The sequence below is a fragment of the Diadema setosum genome, chromosome 18 (genome assembly GCF_964275005.1).
Source record: "Diadema setosum chromosome 18, eeDiaSeto1, whole genome shotgun sequence".
Classification (NCBI taxonomy): Eukaryota; Metazoa; Echinodermata; class Echinoidea; order Diadematoida; family Diadematidae; genus Diadema; species Diadema setosum.
In genome coordinates, this window is record NC_092702.1 from 1994769 (window position 1) to 2010991 (window position 16223).

A 16223-nucleotide genomic window follows, 5' to 3' on the forward strand; every position below is an offset into this window, starting at 1 on the left:
CAATTTGAATCAAAACAGGAAGAAAGAAGAAACTCTATGGGGAGAGCAAAGAGAGAGAGGAAATAGAAAGTTTTTGGTCACCACATACTTTGCAATAGGAAAGTCGACACCATCAATGTTTACAATCACTTCAAAATCAAATCAAAATCAAATCAAATCAAATCAAAGCAGGAATGGGGGAGAGCAAAGAGAGAGAAAAAACAAAGCTTTGGTCATCACATACTTTGAAGTAGGAAAGCCGACGCCATCAATGTTCACGATCACTTCACGTTCTCCTGGAGGATTGCTAGGCAGGGTGCACGTAATCTCGTCATCAGCTTGGGACAGGATTTCACACGGCTCACCCCCTACGGAAACAGTCGCACCGGTCGTGTCGAAGCGCTGGCCACTGATGGTCAGAACGGCCCCACCTGCAGAAAGAGGCAAACATCCTTACTATTGATTACAAATCAAATTTACACTTGACTCCTTTCTGATCTTAAAAGGTCACATATCCCTTTCGCAAACGTCATTCATTTTTGTATGGTTGAAGAATAATGTCTCCCAAAATCGTGTATGAAATCTTTGATAATACACCTTAAGGCTTTAAAAAAAGAATGAATAAAACTAACCCCATGTCACTCAAGAATACACTCCCCTTTTGTAATGAAATAACAATTGCAATTTCTTCTGGGGTCTAAATAAATTTATCAGAACTCTACAGCACTGCTTCGCCTCCATCATTACAAAGTTTCCAGTTTATCATTCCATGGAAAAGTCTGATCTATTGATAATCTACAATATGCCAGATAATAAAGGAAACTTTTTTTTAACTAGCCAGGCGGACTACTTAAAATCAATTTTGACACTGAAGCAATATTTTGGCTAGCCAGACGGACTAGTAACTTCACAATTTTACGATTTTTAGCTAGTCCGACATGATTTCGGGTAGCCAGTGGCCAGCGGACCATCACCAATTTCGAACCCTGAAAAGGGACACACAATTTAAAGTTCAGCAGTGTGTGCAATTGTTTGCTTGTTTTCCAATTATGCTAATTTCAGCATGCAAGGCATCTTATAACATATGAAATGAAAATACCATTTTAGGAGCACAATCACTCTCTACACATGTCATGCACAGCCTTGCTACAACAATAGTTTATTTACATTGGCTCATAATTATGCTAGGGATCAGAAAAGTTAAAAACTCCAAACATGATTCGTGTTCCAGGATTGTTCTCATATTTCAAAAAGGTGAATGTATTTTTTTCTTCTCTAAAGCAGTTCTCACAGGCAAGAGAACAGAATTTCTCTGACATGAATGGTAGAGCGTATTGTACTTTGTTTCTTTTTTAGACCAAGCATCTAGATTATTTGGTACTAGATAATTTGATACCCAGTATATATGAAATGCAGTTACACATGAAAGGATCATAGAGCTTTAGTATCTTGTACCATTAAGTATATTGGAGGGCTGTAGTGCTTTAGTACATGCAATCAATAGAATATGACTGTGTGCCCCTGAAAATTTACTGAATTAACTGAAATTGTGAAAACATGAACTGTCAGAGCATTACATGGCCAATTAAACACTTAAATTTCTCCAACATATTATAATAAAGACTTTTATCAGGATTGAGTTTAGGCAATTACCCACAACCTAGACTGGTCCCCAATGTTGAATGGTTCATTTAAACAGTTAATAACACTCTTTAGAGTCAGTGTACCAACTTAAGCAACTAAAAATTCAATATTCCAGCTTCCAAAATGAGGAAACATGGATAATACGACAGCATACGCTGCTGCATCATTGATCCTCTTGAAAAGAATTTGGATACATTTCTGAAGCAATCTTAACCCCTTTCTGTGCCAGGGACTTTGGACAGTGTGTACAATGCTATGAGTTTTTTCTGTACCAACCGACTCTCAAAGCTCACACAGGGCTTTCAAAGACATACCAAGAACACCTGAAGACGTTGGGGAGAGGGATGTAATTGACGGAGTGATGTCAGAGTCTGGAGTGAACCCATCATCGTCAACCTCTCTGATGTCACCGATACTGATAACTATGGAGGTGCTAAAAGCACCACTTGTTGCCTGTTTATATAATCAAGAAAGGCAAAATTTAAAAGCAACAACAAAAAGTTAATGACCAGCATTAGCACAAGAAGTTGAATATAGTGAAATTCACTCACGATTTGCAAATTTATACATGTGACCACCCAGCTCAAAACCCACAAAAAGTCGCAGATTAAGATTCGCTGTAATAGATCAAAGTAGGTCATATGAGTTGACTGACTCAAATTTCCTAAATTTCTCTTACCTGGGAGAGTATTTTGTCTCTACCAACAGTCCAAATTTCTTGACCTTAATATTCAAATCCTCTTGTCTCTCTTTTGTATGAAATTACACCTACTCACTCTCTCTTACTACAATCACTTTCTGAAAGGGATTGGATGGTCCAGTTTTAACATCTCATATATTATACAAATAATAAATGTTTATGAGTGCAATGGACAGAACATTTCATGAGGTGAAAGATGAAATGATCCATTCACGGAGGCACAGCCAAGTTGAATGGATCAATAATTTCATCTATCACCAAATGAACTTTTTTGTCCATTGCATGAATGAAAAACATCTAATGTTTGTTTTATGTAACACCTACAATAGATCCTTGTCATTTGAAGTTTTATGAATTTAGAAAACAAGAGAGAATGTGCAGGATCTGAGACAGAGAGAGTGTGCCGAGCTCTCAGTGTGTGCGTGCAATGGAGCAAATCATATGGATCTAAGATTGCATGGTAAATGGAGCCACAATTGCATGAAATGTGGAAATTCATTTTGGCCTACTTTTTAAGGGGTTTTAATCTGGGTGGTCACATTAGCAACATTTTCACTTTTTGCAAGATTCTCTTCTCCCTCCAACTTTTTCTTAATATCATTGACAGGGTTAGAGAAAATTACGCCTTGTTTGAAATGTCGCAATGGTGCTTTGAAACACTATCACATACTTGCATTATCTTTCACTTTTTGTCATTGTATGGTTGGTGAGAACAATGTTCAATCTTTCTTCTCATACTTTATACTTCCTAACGTTACACGTCACATGTTTCATCTGTCCTCTGTTATATGTAATCCATGGCTGCAAGCTCAATCAAACTCCTTTCTTCCTGTAACCCTATCACAGTACACAATTCATCATGAAAATGCCGAAACCTTGGGCGTGATATATAATTTTGTGTTCTTGTTATACGAGCAATGGCCACATATACTTGAAGTGATAAAAAAGTATACCGTACCTAACCAAATCATATTCACATTACATTTCTTATATTCAGACTGACAGATAATGTGGGAATGTGCATATGACAGTTGATGACATTATTCATGAAAATGGTATGGGGAAAGATTAAGGTAATTCAAGCATGTCAAAATGGATTATGGGCATGTAAAAACAGGAGATTCGCGTCAAGTGCAGAGCGCTCCTAACAGAAACCAAACTGTCATTTGCAAGCTAATAATGATCCAATTATACAGTATGTCAAAAAAATAAAAAATACAAGCGGATTTCCTCATTGATAATTTTCAGTATGATTACATTGTCTGAATGCTATTTCAGGGTCTAAAGATATAACATCTTATTCTTACCTATATTTTGCTGAAACCCTCATGCAATTTAGTTAAGTGGTCATAGACAAATGTGGATCATTATAAAGCATGTTATGGGTACTTTTCTTCCAAGTTTAGCACTTGGATGCGTTAGGAACAGCATATTAATATGTGAAGACAATGGACAGAACTTGAAGAGAAAGGATTCCTGACATGCTCTACCTACATCCTCATTTCTTTTTGACCATTGAAGTAAATCAAACGGGGTTTTCTGTACAATGCGGGTAACAAGTTATAGTTTCATACCCTAAAATTGTATTTGGATTGATTCATTATTTTGAATTTTAAAGTTATTGTTGGAGGGGGTTGGGTGGGGTGGGGGTGGTGGGACATATGGTAAAAGAAAAATGTCTGACCCCTGTGATAAATGCATTGATGCTATTGCCCAGGCCATATACCCTTCCTATTCTCCCCACTGATATCTCACTTACTGGTTGCACTTGACAGACAGCTTGACTGTATCCCACAGAGGTTGTCACACAGTCCATGTCAGCAGCGGTCACCTCCATGCCCTCGCTGAAACCAAAGCCGACAATGGTCAGATTTGTTCCACCTGAAAGAATACACGTAAGGTGTGCTCAGACTGACAAAAGATCAAAGTTTAAGATCACAATTTTCAAGATCTCAAAATTTTGCCAGTGTGGTTGCAAATTTCCTGCCAAACTTCTCATGAAACTTCCCACTCCATCTACGGGATATTTCCCCCACTCCCCCCAAACTTCTTTGCTCTTTTGCCAGTGTGACCGCTAGAAACTGAAACTTCACAATCTTTGTCACGTGACCAGTCCACCACCTGTTTTTCGGGTGGTGCCTCAGAAGCGCATGGCTAGTGTGTTGTAAACTAAGGTGTTCATTGTTACGTTACAATCACTAGCAATCAAATAGCATACTCATTCTCCTTCCTTGCACATGAGCACCGATGACCCAAATGTCTCAATCCAAAAATCACGAAGTTTGGCTGCCAGCTGTGTGACCAGACGACAAAAGATAGAAAATACTTCACGATCAAAGACTTAGCGATCTTACACTTCTCAATCTTTGTCTATAGTGTGGATCATTGTTACCCTGAAAATTAGTTCCTGTGAACAGAATTAGACAAAATGGTATAAGCAAATGGTATATGCAAGCCTTCACTGGTTGTGTATGCCCTTTCTCCTTTCTTAAAAAAAGTCTACTCCATTTTCCTTGTTAAATTGATTGCACAAAGTAGAAACTTGATCACCTGAAAATAAAATTGAATGCTCCAAGCAAGCTCATTGGGACTATCACGAGATTTTCACATGAATTTGAATGAATGAGTAGGACAATGCTCGCATTTGGAAATTGAACGCCCAAACGTGAATTTGATTTGACAAAAACGAAATAGAACTCCCATAAATGAATTTGATCGCTCAGATTCTGAATTTGAATGCCCGAATATTTTTTGTGTGCGTGCGCTGTGTGAACTTGAATGCACATTAATATATTTGAATGACAAAAGTATGAAATTGACTGGGAAAACCTATATCATTTGTATATTTCAGGCCCTCAAAAGATAGGTTCTCACCTGCTGTACTCCCGGTTGAAGGAGTAACAGAACTCACTCCAAGGTTGTACGTGAACGTCACATTCCCTGATGATAGAAGGACATGGTAAGAGACAAGAATTAGGTTCAGGATGGCACCATCACAAAATGAAACCTATTTTAAAAAGAAAAAAAAATATTACACTTGACAAAATCTGAAATCTGAAAATATCATCTTGCAGCAGTATTTGATGATTGGAAAAACTACGTCCTATTTCAAAGGTGAAAGAGGATTAAGTAGTAAATTTTCTATATCGCACCCACTATCTACATACACACTACTGTGCTGCAATGGGATGCTTATTCATTCATTCATTCACTCATTCATTCTTTCATTCATTCCATTTCATTTCATTTCCAACAAAAATGCAATTTCACATAGACTTATGAATTTATTAATTACTACACTCAAATTCAATAGGGTCCTACATTGTAATCAAGGGAAAAAAATGTGAACTGAAATACAGTTATGTTGTGACTTTCATGACATATATCAAATCAAAATTCATAAGAAAGACTCCTGGTTGCTTGTTTATTTACAGTTTATACATCCAACAGGTGAAAAACTGAAGTAATAGGGTTTATTTATAAAAATAGGCAAAGCACTTGTTACAAAAGTCTGATTCTCTGTGTGTGCGTGGTCGTAAATGTCTACATGTGTAAATATCCCCGTAGAATTAACGAACCATTAGGAGTGGCTGCTATTCCAAGACCATCAACATTGACCATGACGTGGAATTCCCCAGCTGCCGATTCGCCGACATCACAAACGATCTCCGTCTCAGTGACACTGGTCACTTCACATTCCACGTCATTGATGGTCACTGTGACGTTCTCACTGAAACGTGTGCCTGTCAGAGTGACCGATGTGCCTTCATACGCTGAACCTGTTAGAAAAAGTTCCCATTTTGTAAAGAAGGAATGCATACAGGGACACCTGTTATCACAGATTATTACCTATATGAGGTAGTTTTGCGGGGCAATTGTAGTTGGTATTTTGATCGGTCGTCAAGGTCAGGGGGCAATATTAGTGGGTATCACCCTTCTTCCGGGTCTCGCCATTCACTTAACATGTAAACATTCCGGTCAATCACAAAGAGGAGACATTCACAAATCCGGGACACACGCACCGCAGAAGAATGCCAATAAATCAACTCATACAAGGTCGACCTCTTCCAGCAGCACTACGCGTCAGACAATGATAAGTCCATTTGTGCTCAATAACTGCACAGTGACCATCAGTTACTACAACTCTCCAAATTGAAACAGAAGCAAAAACAAAGTGTAAATAGTTCAGAGGTTTGAAGTTCGCCTGTTATAACTACATAACATGTATCTTGGAAGTTGCAGCTAGCTGAATGATGTAAAATGATGAACAATTTTGCAAGTATTCGACATGTTGGTGATGATCTACAGGTAAGTCAAATGTGGCTTGCTATATATCATAGTGTATAACCGTATTCACATATTTTCCTAATTTACCTAGGGGATAAGTAATAATCATGATATTGACTGGCCTTGAGGGAGATACCAGAAAATAATGCCCGCACTGAAAGAATATTTTCTGGTATCTCCCTCAAGGCCAGTCAATATTATATAAATAGTCTTGACTCGACAGATGTAGCTTCAATCAAATCCATGATTCAAATTTGGTCATGAACCAAGACCAGTGTACAATTGGCACAATTTGCATATCGTGCTACCTGTTTTAGCATGCAATACTTATTGGATGTCTGGCGGATGCGACGGGTCACACATAATCATGCAATCACTGTTAAACCCTTTGGATGCTTTGAGCACTGATTGGCAAAGAATATACCAGTGTTTCACACACTGTTTTAAGTCTCTGGCATAGAAAGAGTATACTACAATGTACCTCTGTGAATCCAAGCCAAGGAACCATAAATTTCATTATTTTTGTGCAATTGAATTTCCTGCTAAGCCACTCACAATTGCATACTCATATTTTGTACCAATTCACAAAAAAAGACAAAATTTGATTGACATTTCCCCGCACAAAAATTGATTTACTATTAGCATCTAACTTTGCAAAATACATAGCAATATCCACACATCATGTCTCATTCTAACAACTACTCATTACACAAACACTCACGATTGATTAGAATACGTAAACAACAAAACATTCAAATGCACAGAAAAATTCTAGCATACACACATGTGCTCAAATGGATACAAGGACATACACACATGTTCCTACAAAAGCTGATGAAGTGCATGATTTAATCCGTTGAAACTGTACACACACACACACACACACACACACACACACACACACAAAATCATACAGATGTTTCTGTGGGGTTTCAAACTTGCGTTAGCTGAAGGTAGCGAGAAATTAGTGGAAATTAATGTACAGTGAATATTTCCTTACAGTAATGGTTCTAATGTACCTGATGACGGGCTGATTGACAAGAGAGTGGGCGTGGCATCTTCACTGTAGAAGAAGGAGCAGTCAGACTTGCAGGATGCAGCCAGTGTCTTAGCACTCAACTCCACCTGTGACATATAGAGAAAGCAGCAGTGTAAGGGAAACAATTCAATTCAATTCAATGCAAATTCTTAGATACAAGCAAATACAACAAATTAGTGAAATGCAAAATGTATAGAAGAGGAAGAGAAAATGAACAAGTCCATAACCTATGTGAAAGTATTTGTTAAAAATCATTGTTACTGGATGAGAGAGGCCCAAGTATAAGACAAGTTTGGAAAGATGTAGGCCACTCAATTAATTGGAGATAAAAATGAAAAAGATAAAGTAATGGAAGCACACACAAATACACACAAACATTCGCCTGATGCCCATATTCCATTTATATCACCTGATATTCACACAGAAAAAAGTTATCAAAGTTTACAATGAGTAATGACATAATATTGGCTACAGGTGTATCACATAAAACTTGTGACCAAAAAGGTCTTATTTTCGGTTATTTGGTTATAATGTAGCACCATTTACATTTCATGACAATACGGGATATGGGACTCTGTAATCACAGTAAGATTTTCACAATTATTACTTCTTGCCCATTCATAGATGGAACTACCCAACATGAGACTAGTAAGATCTTGTTGAATTAGAAAACCTAGGAGGTAACCACCGTTAGCCCCTTTGCCTTAATCTGTCCACAAAGAGCAGTGAATGTTATTCAGTCCACAAGCAAAGCTTACATCTCTCCTTGGAAATTTGAAAAGTCTCCAAATGACTGGCTACATAAAGATCTGGAGAGGATATCGTGTTGAGTTGCATCACGTAATCACTTGGGTGTGATATACACGTTGTACTGTATAAGCTGTTATTTTCACATTATGGTATTTTCGAGAATGAGGAGGTCACAGACATTGTCGCGAGATGTTGTTTTTGCGAATTGACACTACAGCTATCATTAGTGAACTATGAACCTAGCGCATGGCGACATTTTAGCATGTTGTAAGATTTGCGTTTTAACAGTGACTCACGACATTTGTGAAAATTAAACCCTTGTGAAAATAACAGCTTATACAGTAGTAAGGGCTATTTCCTTCACATCTTCTTCATCTCAACAGGAGAAAGAGAGGTGATAGACCAACATAGTACCACTTCTTCATTTCCCCCCGACATACATGTGCCTTACACTGGCAACATTTGTGTCTGTTTCTGAATATCTCCTTAACAAAAACACACTGACATATTAACCCGTTGAGGACTGCCCGAGTGTTCTCGGGACTCTTCCTCAACGGGTTAAAGAACATAGACTCATGTTAATTCCTGGTACTTTAAATACACGTCTTTCCATATTTCCTCACCTGTGGTTCGGGATGAACAGAGCGGAGGAATTCTCCAGGAATCGGTGCCAGGAAGACGTGACCGTCCACGAGCTTCTCTGTTTCCATGGAAACTTCTGTGCGGCCATTGTACAGATTGTTCTCGCTCTACGGGTGAAAAATAACATGAAGATCCCGAATTTGTTAGAACCACTCGCAAATTCAGAAATCCCAAGGACTGGGACAAGCATTATAAAAGATTCTCTGACATTTCATGTGGGCATATGTGAAAGCAAGTCTCTTTCTATCTTTCTCTGTTTCTTCCTTCCTTCCATCCTTCTTTCTTTCTTTCTTTCTTTCTTTCTTTCTTTCTTTCTTTCTTTCTTTCTTTCTTTCTTCCTTTCTTTCATTTTCATTTTTTCTAGCATGATAAATGAATGCCAGTATGTGTGCACTAAGGTCTCACAGAAATTCATTGGTCTGTGATGTCGGAATATATGCTGGTAATTGGTTTTTGAGATGTTAGCCGACATACTGTCTGCTGAAGTACTAAATATACAAATACAAATATATGCATCTACTTGCATAGACACCTATTTCTGATTTACATTCAAGTGTAATACTATATTTGTTCCAGTAGGCTTTAGCAAATAGTATACACATGACATACATCACTGAGGGCATTAGTTAGAATTACCCAAACAAGAAACAGACTGGAACACGCCTGAGGCATAAAGCCAAGGGTGTTTGGACTGTTTGGAAAGTACACCCAAACAAACTTATGTGCATTATTTGTTCTATAAAATGATGATGGAGATTCTCATTGTTAATTTTGATGAATCACTCTCATCTCAAAATCCACATTATTACGTTACTAAATCTACATCTACCTTAGATCGAATGTTAGGTCTTAAACCAACCAAGGTGCATACATCAAAATTCAGTTCAATGATACACCTCAATATATTCATACTGTGCATTACAGTATGTTCTAGGATGTACTCCTGCGTACATGCGTTTGTAGTATCTGTGTTCTTCTTTCATGTTTCTCTTAGTCCACCCCATATTCTCTCTCTTTCCCCCTCTCTCTCTCCCAGGGGACCTCTTGGTATGCTAAAGCTTATTAGCTTTTCAATAGGTTCTCCCACTAAGAATAGTAAGATTTAGTTAATTGTACATACAATTTATTTCTGCGTTTCCCCCCCCCCCCTGCATTATGATGTCATACAATCAATGTCACACACTTTAAATTGCATCTATCAGGTTGTACTGCTTGCTTTAAAATTGCAAAGCTCTATTTGTGATTTCCTTGTTTGCAACTGTATTACTGTGTGTTAATAATTAATAATTACGTTCCAAACTTCAATATATTAATTTTGTGCCACGTTTACATGTGAAAGTGGAAATAAACGTAAATTTTACATTTCCATCTTTGTAAATCAAATCAAAATCAAATCAAATCAAATCAAATGTAAACAAGAACTCACCACCTGGAAGAGTGGCTGACTACCTCCCTTCTGGGTAAACTCCACATCCCAGGAGTAGGCAGAGCAGGAACCGAATCGCAGCACCTGCACAAAGCCTGTCAAGAGATCCACCTCCAGTCGGCTCTTTAGCTGGGACTCAGACACGTCAGCCGGGATATCTTGATGAAAATCAAAGACAAAGACTTCACATTAGCTGCGGGAAACTCTTAAAATCTTTCCATTCTGTTTCAAGCTATTGTAGAAGTAATTATAGTTAGGTCTGTATGTACCAATTGTACATCTTGATGCTAAAAATTTGACAAAAATTAATGTACTTCATTTGTGATATGTTTGGTGCATAAAATTCTGAATAAATCAGAATTGGTAAAGCAGTATCAATCAGAATGAGATTTAATACAACAGTGGCAAAATCATCAGTGTCAACTAACGGCATGACTCCATAATCTGAAGTTTCCATGACGACATGTACATGAACTAACAAATTTATACACATTTTCCGAGTTGACAGTCCAATTAAATTTCCTCAAAAAGTACCAATCGCACTTGCTCTACACTAAAACATCACCCACTTTCTCATCTGCAGTGAGCTTTCCCTAAAAAGAAATCTGATTCAAGCAATGACACAACCAAATACTCAAGGAAATTAAAAAATACTTGATCAAATTGATGCCATAAAAGCTGATTTTTTTTTCCCTCATGAAAAGTCAAAGAAGGATATCTAACTTGGTAATTACAGTATGTTTTATATACAGTATATTTCTTGAAGTTTTCATTTTTGCAAATTTTGCGAGTCAGGTGTCATTTGCAAATTTAACTCTTTATGTGCCACGTTCGCACGTCCGACTCAGTCGACGGCGTGCCAACTTCGCATATTCTGCTCAACAAACAAAGCCGCCAAAACCGATCGATAAATCGCTAATCCCCCGGTACAATGAAAGCGTTTCTCGCGCCTTTGTTCCTCTCACTTATGGCTTGCAGTCTATGTGGTGGTTAACTATCAAGCGGTGTTCCTAACTAGATTTGCATTTACATTCTAAGTTTCTGTCATGGTTTTATGTGCAAAATCATGCCTTTACAGTAATGTAGCAACTGGTCATTTAAAAGAATTATTGAAAATAGATTTGTCATACAATATATATCGAAGCAAAGTTTGGCATTCCTCTAACACTTTGCTCATTATTATGTACAGCTTAACAGAAATTTGAAGAAGTTATACAAATTGGAAACACAGAATTCTTTCTCAAAGCATGACTACCTTTGTGTCTCATAATAACGTGGCACACAGGGGGTTTCCACCATGGCACATAAAGAGTTAAAAACAAGCAAAAATATTAAGTCTGATCTCGGCATGAATGTGATGTGAACGTATACATTTCTCTGGTCAGCACTGTACTCCTCAATCAGGAATTTGAACCGGTGAGGACAGACTGATTTACTACAACACACTTCCAATAGACCCCTGCCTGAGTATACTTGGGACTCGTTCTAAATGGGTTGACCACTCACGAAATTGTCAAGAAGTCAGGATTTGTAAAAAATTAGACTTGCTATCATATGGCATATACAGTACTGAAGAAGAAGGGCAAGATCACTGGACACACACCTTTTGATGTCCTGTCACCAAAAGACAGGTCAAATGTCCCCTGCATGGGAGGGGTCGCATATGACTCGCGTTCCACTACGACGCTCGCTCCGGCTGCCCAATCGCCATCACGGTAAGTGGTCGACTCATTTGTCTGTGACTCTACATCAGCACCCTCTATGGCCAGCAATGGGAAGGAGTGACCACAGTTGGCACCTTGCATGCTGATGCGGAATCCCTGCGGTTCCTGGGAGATTGTCTCCACCACCACTTCGCTCACAATTATTCCATTTGGCTGAACAGGGGATGACCGAACCGGTGCTGGATAACAGAATTATCACAAACATTTAATAAAGATATTGTCACTATGACATTATGATCAAAGAGATGAGAAATAATAATTACTATCGTTTTTCTGAGCTTGAGTTTCCTTGAAAGTATTTGTCTAGTCCAGTAAACTGTAATCATACTCTTATAGTCAAAATGATAAATACTGCCCATGTTAAACTTGGCAGAAATTTATTTTATAGATATGAAACAAATTTACAATACAAAGAGGTACAGCTTTCAAAAACAAAAACAAAACAAACAAACAAAACTGGAATATTAAATTCATGTTTACTTAAAGCCATTTATCTGATGCAGTGAGTGTTGGCTTGCTTTTCCTTTACAGTGAAAAGGTGACTTCTGGTTAAATTCGCATGTGGCAAAAATCATTATGCATATATGAGAACAGTATCAAAGGCAAAATTGCAGAAGCAATTACTGCATTCTCACCTGACTGGCTTTTAGCAACGGTCAACTGATCAACAAAGAAGTCGAGGCCCTCAACAAATAGGATTTTAAGCCTTCCAAACAAATACCGTTGCGTCTGGTAGTCAAATCCGAAGTCATTTGAGCCAAGGTCATACAGATCTAAGCAGTGGTGCGTCCATCTGCAGTCATGGCATATCACAATGACAGCAAGAGTGTGTTATTAGAAAGACACACACAAAAAAAGAAACAAAGAGACACAAATGTATTTTTGAACACAAATGAACACCGAGTATGTGGTCAATTACAATCTTATTCCACTACAGCTTAAAGTTAGAATTAACCCTTTCAGTGTCAGAGACTTTAGACAGTGTGTACTATGCAATTGGGATTTCTGTGCAAATCAGCCCTCAAAGCGAACAAAGGGTTAAAGGGACTCTACAGTACTAGCTGGAGGCAAGGATTCAGCTTGAAACATTTTGACCTGGGGCCCGTTTCATAAAACTTGTCATCAATGACAAGTTGTCATAGATGTGAGAAGCTACTGAAATCTTGCATCTGACTGGGTGAGAGCAAATTTGTCATAGAAATGTGGCAGTTGTCACTGATGACAAGTTTTATGAAACAGGCCCCAGATCTATACAATCCCTTTAAGTTGAGTAAAATCACACAAATAGAATAGCAGAAATTTTATCTCACTCTGACATTAAATAAGGAAGTTACGGGACCTTAAAGTGTTGCATATTTTCGCAAAACAGTGCTATAAGAAGTTGCAATCATGTGTAACCACACCTTCCTAAGCGGCAACCTGTCTATAGTGGTTACCTGCCATGTACAGCCGCTGGCAAATCTTCCCAAACGGAAAGATATGTTGCAGACCCTTTGCATAGTAGCCACCTTTCTCATGCAGCCAGCGGCTACCAATTTTGTATCCTGCGATACATGTTAACCCGTGTATAATGCCCACAGACCTTTGTATAAAGGGCCACAATGGAATCAATGATTTAGTCTGCTTCTTTCAGCTTTGACAAACTGCAAAACTTGCATTCATTCAATAAATCCAAAAAAAAAAATCCATGTGGATATTGTACAATAATTCAGTGACTTCTATACATTTCTAGAATAATGTATATGCATGAAAAATAACAGAACTCACTCTTCTGATGACTCTTGATGGTCCTCAAAAAGGTTGACAACATGAGAAACGGTTGATGATTCATCTGTGCGTTTGTCTTTTCGTGTGAAATACACCTGCACATTTCCCTGGAAACCCAAACCCTTAATGGCAAAGCAGACCTGGAGGATAAAAATGAAAAGGAAATGACTCTCTGCATTCACTAACTCTTGTTTTTTAACTGTAGAATTTCACATCACTCCCAAGACTAGCCCTCTGTGATAATGGGTGCGTTCGAACGCTCTCCTACAGTGTACCGTACCATATTGTACTCACGCTAGAGGAGCGCTCAAAGTTCATGAAGTATACTGTACTATACCATACCGTGCCAAAAGTGGATCATTTTCTGATGTGCTCCAAACGTGTACATGTACCATATTAGACCATACCATGTCAAAAGTGGAACATTTCCCGATGTTCTCCAAACACGTATATGTACCACATTGGACCATCCCATGTCAAAAGTGGAACATTTCCCGATGTGCTCCATGAGTACACATGCACCATAGCGGACAATACCATGCCAGAAAGAGAGAGAGAGAGAGAGAGATCGATCTAATTTCCCTAGAACACTTACAAGCTTTAACAAGCTTCAGCTTTTCATAGGATTCCTTCACATTTCTCTCTCTTCCTACTAAAAGTCTGGGCAATCTGAATTGTTTACATCCATGAACAGTTGCTGTTCTGCCTACAAGAACAGCAATCAAATTCATATCTGAAGGTTAGGGGACACACACAGACATCCTGGCATCTACAGTAACAAATTTTGGCAGACAACATCTTCAAACTCAACACACAAACACAGTAAATCTTCCAACTTGAAGACAAATTTATGCCAAGCATATAGTTATGTGGATTAAATGGGTGGAAGCATGAGTACACTGTAAAAGAAAACATCAGTGAACTTTGAGGGAAATAAAAGAATTTGTTCAGAAGTTATGAATTTGAAAGTTTGGTTTAATCCACATGGTGTTATTGCCAAATGGGAAAGTGGTGTCACAATAGAAGTACATAATTAAGAAAATATAAAGCCAGTTCCACATATTTCCACTTTAATAGCATATGTATCAAAAAGATCAATCAACTTATCAGTTAAATCCAGAGGGCAAGGTGAATGATATCAACCTTGACATATGTCAGTAATAAGTCACGGAGGTATGCAATTTCTACTGAGGAAAATTATGCAATGTTGTGGAATTCTCTTAATGATTCTCTACATATTGTATCACTGTGACATCACACATTGTTGTAGACTTCTAACTCAGTAATGATGACATATCGATTTAGCCAAAAGTATTAAAGTTCACAACATAAAAATGACTTTCCTTAATCTTCAATAAAGTATTGAACTGATAAATTAATGTTTGAGGTAAGTATCCTTCAACAGAGTTCTGGGGGAGGGAATTATGACTACTAATTGGTCAGTGAGCCATTCTGATCTTTAAGGACACCTAGTGAGCAGTGAGACTATTCAACCTACCTTTTTCTTAGTTGAAATATCAAATTCTTCCTTCTGATCATCGTAGCCAGGAATTTGGTTTGACCAGTAGATGTACTCGGGGTTCTTGAGCGAGGTTCTGCCACAGTAGGCCTCTGTGTCTTGTACACGCTCACCGTACTCTGTTCCTGTTGGTAGATCTTCCTCATAACTCTGGTAGAAATAAAATGTTTTTTTGTTGGGCACTGAAGTGCACTGGACTGTCAACATGTCCACCAGGGCCTCTTTCACCTGTGCAAAAACATTTTTTTTTTAAAGAGAAAAAATGACAAAAATTAGTCATTGTCAAAGGGGTTACTTTGTTTCAGGTATTACAGAAATTAGGAGGTGAATGCAGTTAAAAAGAATCATGGTAATTGTGTCTGAAATGCACTAAATTGTGCTTATTTGGAGCCATGTGACAATAAATTCTTCAAATATCAAGCTACTTTGGAATAAAAGTTAGTTGTCATTATGGATCAAAGATCATCTCTGTTAACATTTGAATCAATCTGCACCACTGCCATCATAGTCTTGTGAGAGACTAGAAGCAAAAGATGTCGCACTGGTGACAGTTTTCTGTGAGAGTCTACTTGATGATGACATTCAATACCAGTAACAGCAGTCATATTGCCATAACATCACTGAGAAGAAAAAAATTGTCAAAATCAAGCAAAACATATTCCCTGTGTTATCAAATACAGTTTGTACAAGCGCGCTTTAGATGAGGTCACTGAGTGTGAATGAAGTAGCCCTGACGCTAGAAAAAG

General features: G+C 38.0%; 1 protein-coding gene across 1 annotated transcript in view; it reads right to left on the bottom strand.

The window, feature by feature from the left end:
• The window catches only part of LOC140241920 (fibrocystin-L-like), an 87809-nt gene that overhangs the window by 50338 nt on the left and 21248 nt on the right, over positions 1-16223 (bottom strand). Inside the window, exons 12-23 of the mRNA XM_072321666.1 lie at positions 15457-15705; positions 13959-14098; positions 12827-12984; positions 12071-12370; positions 10468-10625; positions 9023-9148; positions 7630-7735; positions 5902-6102; positions 5198-5263; positions 4083-4204; positions 1938-2076; positions 224-410 (exon numbers count right to left, since the gene is read on the bottom strand). Of these exons, the coding sequence (XP_072177767.1) occupies positions 224-410; positions 1938-2076; positions 4083-4204; positions 5198-5263; positions 5902-6102; positions 7630-7735; positions 9023-9148; positions 10468-10625; positions 12071-12370; positions 12827-12984; positions 13959-14098; positions 15457-15705 (1952 nt within the window). The remainder of the gene's footprint in view (positions 1-223; positions 411-1937; positions 2077-4082; positions 4205-5197; positions 5264-5901; positions 6103-7629; positions 7736-9022; positions 9149-10467; positions 10626-12070; positions 12371-12826; positions 12985-13958; positions 14099-15456; positions 15706-16223) is intronic.